We start from the raw sequence: 13,237 nt of genomic DNA on the forward strand, positions 1-13,237 counted from the left end.
GTTCTGATTGGCTGAAAATTTACACTTAGAAGCAAGTTAAGATCCTTCCTCATAAAGTGCTTTGGGGGATGTTAATTTGGTCCGACGACAGGTATTAGGCCTTTACTTTCAACATAAATTGAAATAGGCGTGCTGGGTTCGCTATCTAAGCGCAGTTTCCCAAACTCAACAAATTACCGTGGACGTCCGTTGCCGTTGTGACTGTTTGCTCCGGAGTGGTTGTTGTCTGATGTACCATGATGGTTGGTACACTCCACCAGAGCAACTGTCTCAACTGGGGCTGGATCACTTCTCAGTAGCCATTCCAGTGCCCGTCTGGATCGAGGAATCGTATTCGTCAGGTGATCTCGGAATGTTTCCGACTGAATTAGTGCGCCACCAATTTAATTTCACATTCTCATTTTTTTGTAATTCAAAACAAACACTTATTGTTTAGCAGTATCGAAATATCTAATTTTGTTATGGTATTGATAGTAATTAAGGGTAAGTAAATTATCTAGATTTTTTATTGTTATGGCAAATTTCATATTTTTTTGTACATTTTTTCATTTTTTTTATTTTAGTCAGTTTGGCACTGGTTTAACAGGATAAGAACTCAAACTGGATCAAAACTTCACAGTTAATTAACTGCGACTTATCCTCTTCTGATACATTAAACTCTACTTTTGATTCAATAACAAAAAGGGTGTTTAGGTGAAGTTAGATTGGTGCATTGCCTGGATGGTGTACACAAATGGGTTGCAGATGTTGTTGACGTAGAACAGGAAGTAACAGAGACGCACCCAGGCCTCGGGGGAGGAGACCAATTGGGTCCAGTTGTCCCACCACGCCCACAGTTGGTTGATCAGCTGAAAGTTAAAGAGTGCCAGAGCAAAATTATAACCCAATTACCAAACTCTGAAATTTCTTAAAATTTTCCTAAAATAAAATTTTCTTAAAATAAGTCATGTTTGAGTTCGCTGATTTCGTGAATCAGAACGGCCAAATAACCACGCGAGGAGCAAAAATGATTTTACACTCCATAAAAAAGTCTGCGTTCACATCTTTTTACCAAAAGTTTCCTGATAACTCTGGCTAAATTCAACTTTTTGAACGTTTGAACATCAAAAAATTACAGCGAATGGTTTTTTTTTCGGACAATTCATTTCTTACAAAACCAACTAAAACGAATCACAAAAGCTTCAAAAACGATCAACTTCAAAAAGATGTTACGCAATACTCTACGAACGATTATCGGAGGAAAAATAAATATATATTGACATTGTTCTGAACCACTTATTGTTCTCAATAAGTTCAATTTTAACGTGACACAATAAAATTTTAATTTTTCCTCTGATAATTTTGTAGAGTATTGCGTCACAACTTATTATCACTCAAAAGTTGTTCAGTCACATGAATGAATTGTATCAGAAAATATTTATCAGAAACTCGCATTTTATCATCACAGGTTCATCGACTTTCATCAGTATGGCTAATCATACAGTCTTACTTAAGTTATATAAAATTACCGTATAATCAACGCGTTAGAAGTCTAACGTAAACCCGGATTGACCTCTATAGACAAAATGCCTGTCATACAACTCCATAAAAAAGTCTATGAAAAAATACTAACCATACAAATTTCAGACATTTTGCTAAATTGGTGTCATCGAATTTTCAAAACACTTTTTTCATAATTTGGCATAAAATTCGGTGTATCGTACTAAATAAAAAAAAAACTTTCCGTCAAAAATGCTAATCATATAATTTCCACGTATGGAATTTGTATGACTAGCATTTATTTGATATCGACAACAAAAGTTTTTGAAGTAATTTTTGAAATTGCCCCAAAATTTTTTTTTGTATTTTTTCAACCGTAGATCGAATTTTGTACTCAAACAAAAATTTTCCAAGAATTAATTTTTCTGCTGGCAAAATTTAGATTTTTGTGTGAATAACGTAGTCTAGGATACACAAAAGTGGGATTTTTTTCCATTGCTCTGGATAATTTTTTTTTCAAAAACGCTAAAAACTCCTGGTTCTTTTGTATGGCGTATTTATGTATGCCTTGATCAATGTGTGATCATTTGAAAATTCGAAATAATCATCTTCAAAAAATTTTTGTCACAATTTAAAAATTTGATGCTTTCAGTATATCATTTGTGTAAGAAAATTCTTAAACATTTCAGGTCGTTACCAAAGACTTGTAAATGCGAGACAATCAAACATTTGATGACTTTAGTTTTGGTTAAACCATGGTTTTTGTCATTTGTGTTGGGTCACGAACACATATCAAAAGTTTTGAGAATTAAATATATTTTTTTGGTTCATGGTAAAAAGCTTGTCATACACCTTCCACAAATAAAAAGTCACTAATCATAGAACTTTCATGCAATTTTCTGTACTTATGGAATTGCATGAAAACTGTTTGATTAGCATTTTGGTCAACCCGGGAGCACGGTAAGTTAAGGATAAGATGAAGGCCATTATTTATTCACAAGCGGAATTTCCAAATGAGCTGCTGAGCTCTTTACGAAGAACCCTGAGATTAATGTCTCAGTGTTTAGTCATTGCTTATTCAGCTTTTGCAATGAGTCACTGCTGAAATTGTACAAATAACATATAAAAAAAATGGCGCTGATTAAAGGCTGAATTAGCAATGATTCGATCAAGTTGTTTTCATCACTGATTTAGGGATAATTCATCGCTAATTTTGGAATTCCTTGATGTTCCAGATATGATTCAGAGCTAAATTAAGAGCTGGGATTTTTAGCACTGGTCTATCTATGTAACTATGTTTCAGTCCTGATTAACAAAAAATCGATCTGATCAGAGCCTGAAACAGTGATGATTATCCCTGCGACCTCAACACGGTCCTCTTCTGTGCGACTAAGAATTTAATACAATTTTTTCAGTCAAAAATGTTGATCTCCTGTCTAATTGTATTCAAAACAATTTTTTTCGAATGAGCATATTTATATCCGGTCAAAATGCAGAGTGCAAAAATTAGGCGCGCCAAAAACGAAACCAGAACGCCCATACGATATCAACGAGCCAGAAATCAAGGTGTTTTTCTAACTTTTGAAAAAAGTGAAAAAAGGTGACGGAATATTTGAACTCAAAGTTTTTATTTTATTTTCGGCATATAACAAACACGAGTTCATGGAAACCGACATAAGTTCTCACCCAATAATTCTGGAACCACCTATCATGAGAATAACCTGCTAAACTCAGTCAACGACGAAACTGAACGAAACCCGCCGAGAACATACAACCAGCAGACCTTCTATGGATTCTCGAAAACCTCACGCCTCGCGTCCACTGGGACGGATTTTTGCCGACTTAGGTGGAATAGTATGATTATCCAAGGACGACTCATCAGGTCCGCTATAAAGCTCTCGTTGGTTTAGGAGACTGACTAAGAAAAAAAAACTGGCTCCCATTAATAGCAACTTCGTCATTGACAACAGGACTAATTTCTTTCCAAAATTGCAACCTGCGAATGGGTCCGTTCATGTTCTCCACAACTTGAAGCACTTGTCGAAAAACCTTCAAAACTTAATTCGACGGCAAATTGAAAACTTTCCGAAAGCATTGACTTTTGATCGCAACAAGTTCCACATAAAAACTTTAATCTTTACTATTTTCAAAAGACATAATCAATCATCTTAGCTAGCAGATCCAGTCATTCAGCTAAGTAGCCGTTTGTGTTTAATGAAATATACATTTTAGGTAACGACTCACGCTCTGAGATACTTAGATATTTAGTTTTTGGTACGGTTTTCTGACCCCAAGACTCCTTCACTGAGGATTTTCTTGAGGGGGAGGGGGGCGGGTTTTCAAAAAATTTTCGAAATTTTTGTCGACCTTTTTTTTAGGTCGACCAAATTGAACTTTCGAGCTCGCCCAAAGCACTGTTTTGTCCCTGTTTTGAAAAAACAGCCCAAAGAAAGGCGTTTTTAGGCTTTTTTGGAAAATTTTGACCAAACAATCACGTTTTTTTTTGGCGCGCGCTGCCCCTAAAGATTAGTATATATTGGCGCCAAAGGCGCCTTTAGAAAATTTTTAGGGTCTATCACCAAAATGGATATTGGAAAATAGTACAAAGGGGGACCCTTTGGGTCGGCAGGGGTTCGAATCCATGAGAAGCGGGGGGGGGGGGGGGGGGGGGCGTCCGCCTCTCCCCTCCCCCTAAATTCGCCCCTGCTGTCAGTCCTTGATAATTCCAAATTGAATTTAGCTTAAATGAGTGATTCAAATGATGCTTAAACAGATATCAAATTGTCATTTTGTGATATTGCGTGTCAAGGGAAGTTTTTCAAAATGAACGGATTTTTTGAAAATAATACTTTTGGAGTACTCCTACTCATTTTATCAAACCTGAGCCGAAGTCAATCACAACTATTATTTTGTGATCAATTTTTCTGATGCTTTATGTTTTCGGTCTTCTTTTTGAAGATCTTTCAGTTATCTTCTCTTTTAGGATTTGTGCACGTTTACTGACTATAGTAGGACCATCCGTAAACTGAAAACTTTATTAAGGACAGTGGCTTGACTCCTTCATAACAAACTTAACGATTAAATTTATTTAAATATTGAACTTTGCGACGATTTTCTATTCATTCATTAAAACGGGGGGCTAAATAGCAAGATCCAACAAAACTTCTCGTATCAACACAAAACCCTGACAGTTCAACCTGTCCTTTCAGGTGTCTTGCTTATATTTTGATAATAGTTTTTCATACAATGATCAGTTTGTTTTTAAAAATGATTTTTTTTTGTAAAATTTTCAGGCACCCAATTTAAAACACAAAAGGATGTATTTTGCATCGACTAATTCATGGTTTGCATCATTGTGCATCATACGCGCGTTATAAAAACAGAATAAGTTTTGCTTATTTTCCCAAATCAGCCGAATTTGCTAGTTTCAAACTTCATAATTTAAGAAAACTGTTTCAGGCCGAGTATCTCTTTTATAAAAACAACAATCTGTTATTTTCTTTGAAAGTCTTAGAAATTATGATTTAATTGTTCAATATTTTTGGCTGGTTTTTATGGAAGCTATTTGCTAAACATTCGCCCGATTTACCAACTAATATGATATCATACCCCGTTACCCCAAATAATTACGTTGCTTGAGGTACAGTACCAATTAAATCTGGTCTGCTACAAAAATCAGATCTAGTTTTTAGTTATCTCATAAACTGTCTGAGACAGTTATTGACAAGAACTACGTCATTCCTTTTCAGCTAATAGACAGATAGATTGAAATGTGACTTCTGCTAATCAACAACAGAGGAAGTGAAATCGAACATTTGATTGCGAGTTGCCACGAGTTCGAATGGCGAGTGCGAGATAATTTGTTGAAATTATGTTATCCTTTCAAGCAAAAATTGCAATCCGTTATCAAACGCAGGTAGCTGGTTCTGCTCCTTCAAATCAGACAGAACCACCCCCCCCCCCCCCCCCCCCCTCAGTCTTGCACTAGTTTAGAGCTGCAATTTTTGCCGACGAGACTACAAGGCGCCAATACAAATTTTTGGTCAAAACCTCCCAAAAATGCTCAAAAAAAGGTATTTCGTTCAAATTGCAATTAAATCTTAACACGAAATCGACCAAATATTTACATTCAAAGTTCGTTACAAATATTCCAAGCGCAAATCTAAACTAATCTTACAGAATCAAGAGAAAGGCAGAAAAATATGGATAAATCATAATGCTCTATAGAGAAAGTGATATCAGTTCAATTAAAGATATCGAATAAAATTTGGTGTCCAACGAAACCAATTAGATGTTTTTCTCCAAAAAGCAACACACTTTTTAGGTTACATTACTTGCAGGGTTTTAAATTTCTGAAAAGAAATAACTACAAAAATGCATACAATTTTTGACCAGAGGCACATTAGCTTTCTTAAAAAGCTAAACTGCTCGTAGGTTGATATTTTCTCAGACAAATAAACAACCCAACCCAACTCCTCCCCCCACCCCCCATAATTCAAATAACGAGGGAGGTTGTTCACTTGGTTAAAAGTATTATTTTTCAGCAAATCAAATTTGAGCATCATGACTTGAATTTGCTATTTAATTTTAGGGAGATATTTTTGACATGGGCCATTTTCTCTAATAGATGAAAAGATTCAAAGAATTAGAAAAATTGAGACGAAACCAAAATTGATGAGAAACCATTTTTTTAATTATGAAGCCAAAGTTCTAAAAATTGCAACGAATAAAATGGACTCAAAAATTACCATCGCTAACTAAACAAGCTCACATCTCTGCTAATACAAAATTTTTTATATCATTGACGGCTGATGCCAATAAATCAAAATTTGCAACAATAGTAGAGAATGTTATTCTACACAGATTTCCGCGAGTTCACACAGTTTTCAAAGAAACTGATGGAATACAGTTACTGCTGATTTAAATTAACCAAACGCAACAAACAACATTTGAAAATTCAAACGTGTTTTTATCAAATAAAGATAAAATTAGACAGAGTTGAAGAGACAAAAAATGGTCAAAAATTTCCCAGAATTAATATGGCGCAATTTTTCCAAAATTTTAACCGAAACTTGACCCCAAAAATGTGTCGTTTTGGCATTTTTAATCAATCAAAAGTTAATTGATGAGAAAATCAAATAAAAAGCCTCTTACACGATCCAGCAAAATTTTAGAACGGCAGAATTTTCAAAAGATTGCGTAAAACGTTTGAAGTTTTTTTAGCCAAACAATTTGATTTTTAAAGAGAAAAAGTTACTCTTTTGGGCAATCAATCCAAAACTTGTTCTCTCATGCAGATTTTTGGAAAACTTATTTTTCTAGATATTTGCTGGGCTGAGTAAGAGGCTTTTATGTAATTTTCTCTTCAATTAACTCAGTAATTTCAACATAATTTTCGGTTTAATCAAAAACGCCGAAACGATCTGCTTATATGAATTAAAAAAATTCAGAAATTCGGAAAAAATTGCACCATATTAATTCTGTTGAAAGACTAATCAAATTTTGTTTTCTTCAGTTTTCTTCCAATATTAAACCAGTTTGGGTATAACAAATTTAAAATTTCACATTTTGCTCGTTTTGCCCGGATAATTCTATTCAGCACTGTATCAAAAAATACAGTAACATTTCAGATGTTTACTTTCTGACTTCCGAAAATAGTATGAAGAATGTTTGGGAGGATGGGGGAGGGCGGACGCTCTTTTTTCAATAATTGGACCCCCTGCCGACCCAAAGGGCCACCCTTGTACTATTTTGAAGTGTCCATTTTTGGTGACTGACCCTAAAAGATTCCTAAAGTCGCCTTTTGCGCCTATATTTAATAATTTATAATTTTAAGGGGGTAGCGCAAGCCAAAAAACGAGATTTTTTGGTCAAAATTTTTCAGAAAGTGCCTAAAACGCCTTTTTTAGACCGTTTATTCACAATTTTGTCTGCGGCCCAGAAATTTTGGCAAACCAGGGAGTTTCTAGTGCTTTGGATAAGCTCGAAAAATCAATTTGTTCGACCTAAAAAAAAGTCAACTTTTTGAAATTTTTTTGAAAATCCGCCACCCCGTGGAGAAAATCATAAATCCGCTCCTGATGGGGCAAACTAAACTTTTCCTCTGTTCTCTGTTATTAACTTTACATGCAGAATGGTGGTTAGAAATGGATTTTTATCTTTTTTTTGGTGTGGTTTTTTCGAAAGGGAAGGTTTGACAATTTTTTTGAAAATACGTGATAATTACTGATTTCCTGTGCTCAAAACTAAAATTAATCGCCTGCAATAGTTTTAGTTGAACTATGGAGAAACGTCACATGTTGAACTATCATGTATTGAACTATCATAGGTTGAAATACATTAGGTTGAACTATGGAGCTTTGAAGTTTTGGTTTTTGCTTCAATTATCCTTATAACGCATAAGCGGCAAAATAATCTGCCTTAAACGCACGGCAAATACTTTTGGTCAAATCAACTCATTGCCAAGCGCAAAATTTTCAAAATTTGTTTTTTCTTTCTAAAGTTTCTAGAAAATATCTAAAATCAAACGCCATTGCTCAGACAATAAGGTATTATTAAAATTTTTATTAAGCGAACACAGCTGCATAGAATTTAAAAGGTGATCCTAAAATCTATAAACTTTAAAAAGCGGTCTGATACAAGCAGTCTTGTTAACACTGAGCCGATGCTTCGCTTTGCAAACACTTGCGAGAAGAAGACAAAAAGCAGTTCTATAAATTGCAATAAAAAAAAGAGAAAATGCTTTGAATTAGAAAAAAACTTATGTCCGCTAGATCTGGTATTTGATCTGCGACCTACTGCGACCTAGAGATAATGAGTCTCACGCACTAACCACTAAGCCACGCAGTGGCGGATCTCTTTTTTTCACAAAGGGGGTGCGGATTTTCAAAAAATTTTGTCTAACTTTATTTTTTATTTTACTAAATTGATTTCCCGAGCTCTCCGAAAACACTAAAAAAACCTGTTCTGGTCATATTTTCTGCGCCGCAGGTAAAATTACTTTGAGGGCGAAGAGCGCATTTTTTGGCGCGCTGTTCCCCCTCAAAATTAGTAAATATTGGTGCCGAAGGCGTCTTCAGAAAAATTTTAGGATCCATCAGCAAAAAAATGGATAGTACAAATGGAGCACCTTTCGAGTCGGCAGGGGTTCGAATCCTTGAGGGGGGACGAATAAATCCCCCCTCCAAAAAAAAATCCGCTGGTGTAGCCACGCACGCTTTAAACATCTCAAACACTAGCCACAAATAAAGCAGCGAACAGATGCTTTGAAAATTTGGCGCTTTTTCGCTTTTTCACTCCACCCCCCCCCCCCCCCCCCCCACACACACACACACACACACTTGAGTTTCAGTTTTGAAAAACTTATTTTACGTTGTCATAATCTAATAAAATTTAGCTTGGTCAGCAAACTAACAATTGTGAACCGATTTGTTCTTCATACCTTATATCATAACATCACGCATTCAGCCATAATAACACGTAAAACAAATGAGGTTTATTAGGTGCTATAATTTGCAGGAGGCTTTTTTTTTGCTGGGAGCTGTAATGTTAAAAAACCAAAATTCTTCAGCTGCATCTAAAAGAAATTCAATTATAATTCAGAGAGGTTTTTTCTACTTTATCGCACTCAATAAGTGATAAATTTTAATAGATATTAAAAAAGTTTTTTGCAATGACCTGAATTAGTAAAACAAAATGTTTCGAACACGTTTTCTCCTACTTAACAATTCAAAATCAGATATAACGGATAAAAAATTGCTCGAAAAAAATTTATGATGTAAATGTACTTTTGCTCTTTTTTCAGCGCATCCCTCGCGGATCGGAACGAAAAATGATTATAGTCCGACTCCCTAAGTTATCAAAATCATCGGCTGCGTAAATAAAATAGCTTACCATATAAGGTAAAACGCAAGCGGAGAACATTGTGACGACAATGATGACGAGTTTTGTCGTTCGCCTCTTGCCTCTCTCGTAGCTCTGCGAAGTGTGTCTGTGAGGCAGCTGGTCGTTGCGCTGCCACAGCGACTGCAGGAGTTTCCGGTAGAGCACCACTATGACTAGCAGGGGCACGAGATATCCGAACAGGAAAATCAACTCCACGAACACTTTGAACGCTCGCTCTGTAAACAGCACACACTCATTAGGTAGGATGGCTATTTGCTGTGCAAGTTACACAGACTAGAGTTTCAAGCACATCGATTGAAGAAAAAAAATTTGAAAAAAAACATCAAAAAAAAAAGAAATTTTTATCATTTTTTTATTCTATATTTTAACTTCCAGTTCGTCTTTCTCCAGTAAAAATAGGCGCAATTCGTTCAATGAGACTATTTAAAAGTTAAACTAATGAGTAAACAAAGTAGAATTAATATGAAAGTTCATTGACAATGGAAAAAAGGAAAATCTTTGATCAATTTTTTTCGACAGACACATTTGTTGAAGGTTTTTGAAATCGCAATTACGTCCAATAGGATTTTAATATGATAAAGAAATTGACACCTGTGCGTTTTCATTGAGAAACCTAAAAAATACTAGCTTATACATAGTTTCCTTTCGTCATTTTAGTGTTAAGCTTGGTACAATAATGTGGGTTGTGGATCTGACTTGATCAATTTGCAGTATTAGATGTTGTAATGTTGTAATAGTGAAAGTTGTCCATCCCAATTTCTGCCCTGTCTGACGCCTCTCAGATGTGTTTCTGACAACTGACCTTGTTGTGTCTGATGGTGGAACCAGAGTTGCCAGGCCAGAGTGCACTGGCCCCCCTCCGAGTCGGTGATGAAGGTGAGTGGGAGAGTGAACAGCCCCCACACCAGCCAAACAGCACAACTGCTCCGCTTCCCGATCTCATACGACCTAGTGTAGTGCATGAATTAAACTTCGCCCTGTTTTGCAGCTCATATGAACAAGCTTATCTATGCTCTATTCTATCATTTAAAATTTGAAGAGTGCATGAACAAACTTTGTTTCTATGTCACACTTTTTAAGATTTCCAGTTTCTTTTAGATGTTTTCCGGAACCATTTGACGCTTTGAGTAAAATTTATACAAATGCGTTTCTTGTTACTATTTTCCCCCAATCATACTTGTTTTTATATTATAGGTTGGTTGGTGCGTGGATGGACATTAGAAGAGGTTCGATATTAGTTTGTGTTTGACTATGCATTTTAGTCGATGAAAATGTACAAAAACGTTGAAAAAAAATTATAATGTCAAAACAAAACTGCTCGTTAATCAAAGAGAAGCCCTGAGTTTTCCGACTGCATTTTGGGCCCATTTTTTTTAAAGTGCTCAAAAATGATGAACAAATTGGATCAATTTTTTTTTAAATTTTGATCACCCCATACTTTAATGCAAACTAGATAAGGATATATGTAGCGTCTCTTATCCTGGTAATATGTTTAAATGACTAATTAAAAATGACAAAATGCCCTAATTCAATTTGGGACGCATTAACACGCCGCGTACGCGTTTTATGTGAACGGAAGATACCGCACGTTAATTATCACAAATGGGCCAAATTAGCAATTTTCATACCACGTAAAATTAACAAAAAAGAAACTCTGTAACATGTTTTACATTTGAGCTCCAAACAACAATATTCATCAGATGGTATAAAAACCAACTCCGTCAAAGACGCTTAGTTAAACATCAAAAGTTAATTGCAAAATAACCACCACAAGCAGAAATTTTCCGCTTTTCCTTCGAAAGTCGGAACAATAAGTGACATTTTTAAAATGCCGTTTTGATTTTGAGGAAAACAATTTGCCGATTAAATTAGCCTCGATAAAACTTCCGCATGCTAATTACCTGACATTTTTCCATAATCTATTTTGCCTTGAAGCAATTAGATTTTTTTGTGATTGACAGATAAAATTGAAAAACAATTTCATTTTCTATAAAAATTGCTTTTTTTTCAGCAACATAAAATTTTCATTGCGTAAATAACTATGGAAAAAATGGTTTATACGCTTCAACGCAACAAAAATTTGCTCTTGCTTGAACTATGTGATTGAATGTACTATGAGTCTTCGTACTGCTGGTTAAGTTTTCAGAAGCTTTCAGGAAATATATATTTTTTTATAATATGATAAATATAGTCTGTTTTGCTGTCGAATTTTACCACCAGTGGTATCAATTACTACGCGAAGAAGCTCCGTTGTGTGTTTTATTAATGTGGCCTTCTATCATGCTTATTTTAGCATGTCATCTTCTTTTAAGGATTATCCTGGCACGGATTAGTTTTAATATTTTGCTCAATTAAAATAGCCGGTTTAAAAATATTACTTTCGTTTCAACTTTCAATATTTCTGTTTCAATATTCATGCTTGTGTTTGTTTTCGCCTAGGCCGATTTCAATTTCAAATTATCAAATATTGACAATGACCTGATTTTAAATTCCGACAAAAGTTCAAGTGCGGTAGTTTTGTGTAAAAACCCAGCAGTTTTAAAATATTCAATTACTTAAAAACTGGATCTTGTTTTTTTTTCGGAGCTCCGGTTTCCTTTCTTTTTTTCCACTTTTTTTGCAAAAAAAAAAACAGTGTCTGGATTTTTTTTGGTTCTACGTATTTTTCAATGTAAAAAAAAAACAACTCGATGCAAAAAAATTCAAAAGAAATTTCAAGTTATGAAAATTAAGAGAAAACGAGTAAATAATCAGTCAAGACTGCTCGTATCAGGGTAATAATTTGAATATTTATCTCTACTTGAAACAATCTGCGGTATTTTTTCTATCGCCAATTTTTATAAGTAACTATCCTCAATTAACCAAAAAAGCATGTTCAAAAAAACCGCTTGATTTTCCAAAAATGGTCGCTGGAAAAAAACAGTCGTGAAAGAAACAACCGCCATTAAACAAAAACTAAAAAAAGATCCTACAGCAAATACTTTTTAACTCGAAATCTTGACAAATAAACAAAATGATCGCAAGTAAAACATCTGCAAAGGAAGTATAAAAACGTACGTCAAAAATTACATTTTTTTGCCATTTTTTGAGTCTAATATTAAGTAAGGCAAACAAAAAAATAAATCCGAGCATTTAGTGTTTTCCTCAAAAAGTGAATCTAAGGCTCTTCTCGACTCCTTGTTATCCATATTGCATTTTTTTTCTGTTCTTTTTAGTTTTGCATGATATCTTTTTTTTGTAAAACGCTTCCTTATGAGACTAAAGTGTACCTCTTAAGTTTTGTCAGTGGATTACATTTAATGCTGACGACAATTTTATCGCGCAAACCGTAAAATGGTCGTTTTTGCTTGATTTTTTATTGCAGTGCAGTTCACAGATAAATGGTCGAAACTAAAACAGCAAAATCTGAAATTAATTGATTTCATGTGTGCAGTCGATTTGTAATGTCGCGGAGTTTGTTTTTGTAAGCGGAATCCGCGAATTTCAAACTAAATTCAGAGGCATACCCGTACCTAGAGGATTTTCTGTGCAAGATCTAAGCTTTTCATTTTTCACAATAGTTGATTCTCAGATCCGAAAATCTTTATTTCATATCTGAATAAGAATTTGAAAGTTTCAGATATGAAATAACCATGGAAAACAAAAGTTCAGATCTGAAATTAGATCTGAGAAAACTTTGTTAAATTATTATTTATGCATTTCGAGCATACATGAGTTTTTATTGTTTTTCGTTTCTGCAATACACAATTATGTATAGATTAACTAGCGGTAGAAAAATAACTTTTAAATAATTTCACAACCATTTTTTTTTAATTTCACTGAATTTTTTTTTCAACTGTGATAAAAGTTTTAC

General features: G+C 34.6%; 2 protein-coding genes across 4 annotated transcripts in view; both read right to left on the reverse strand.

The window, feature by feature from the left end:
- Positions 1-13,237, reverse strand: part of LOC134843582 (ankyrin repeat and SOCS box protein 8-like) — a 349,755-nt gene that overhangs the window by 193,606 nt on the left and 142,912 nt on the right. The window lies entirely within an intron of this gene.
- Positions 1-13,237, reverse strand: part of LOC134843581 (allatostatin-A receptor-like) — a 147,487-nt gene that overhangs the window by 923 nt on the left and 133,327 nt on the right. For all 3 annotated transcript variants that reach the window (XM_063859723.1, XM_063859721.1, XM_063859722.1), the window contains exons 4-7: positions 10,187-10,332; positions 9,373-9,599; positions 717-848; positions 178-362 (exon numbers count right to left, since the gene is read on the reverse strand). In XM_063859723.1, coding sequence (XP_063715793.1) covers positions 178-362; positions 717-848; positions 9,373-9,599; positions 10,187-10,332 — 690 coding nt within the window. The remainder of the gene's footprint in view (positions 1-177; positions 363-716; positions 849-9,372; positions 9,600-10,186; positions 10,333-13,237) is intronic.

The sequence above is a fragment of the Symsagittifera roscoffensis genome, chromosome 4 (assembly GCF_963678635.1).
Source record: "Symsagittifera roscoffensis chromosome 4, txSymRosc1.1, whole genome shotgun sequence".
Lineage (NCBI taxonomy): Eukaryota > Metazoa > Xenacoelomorpha > Acoela > Convolutidae > Symsagittifera > Symsagittifera roscoffensis.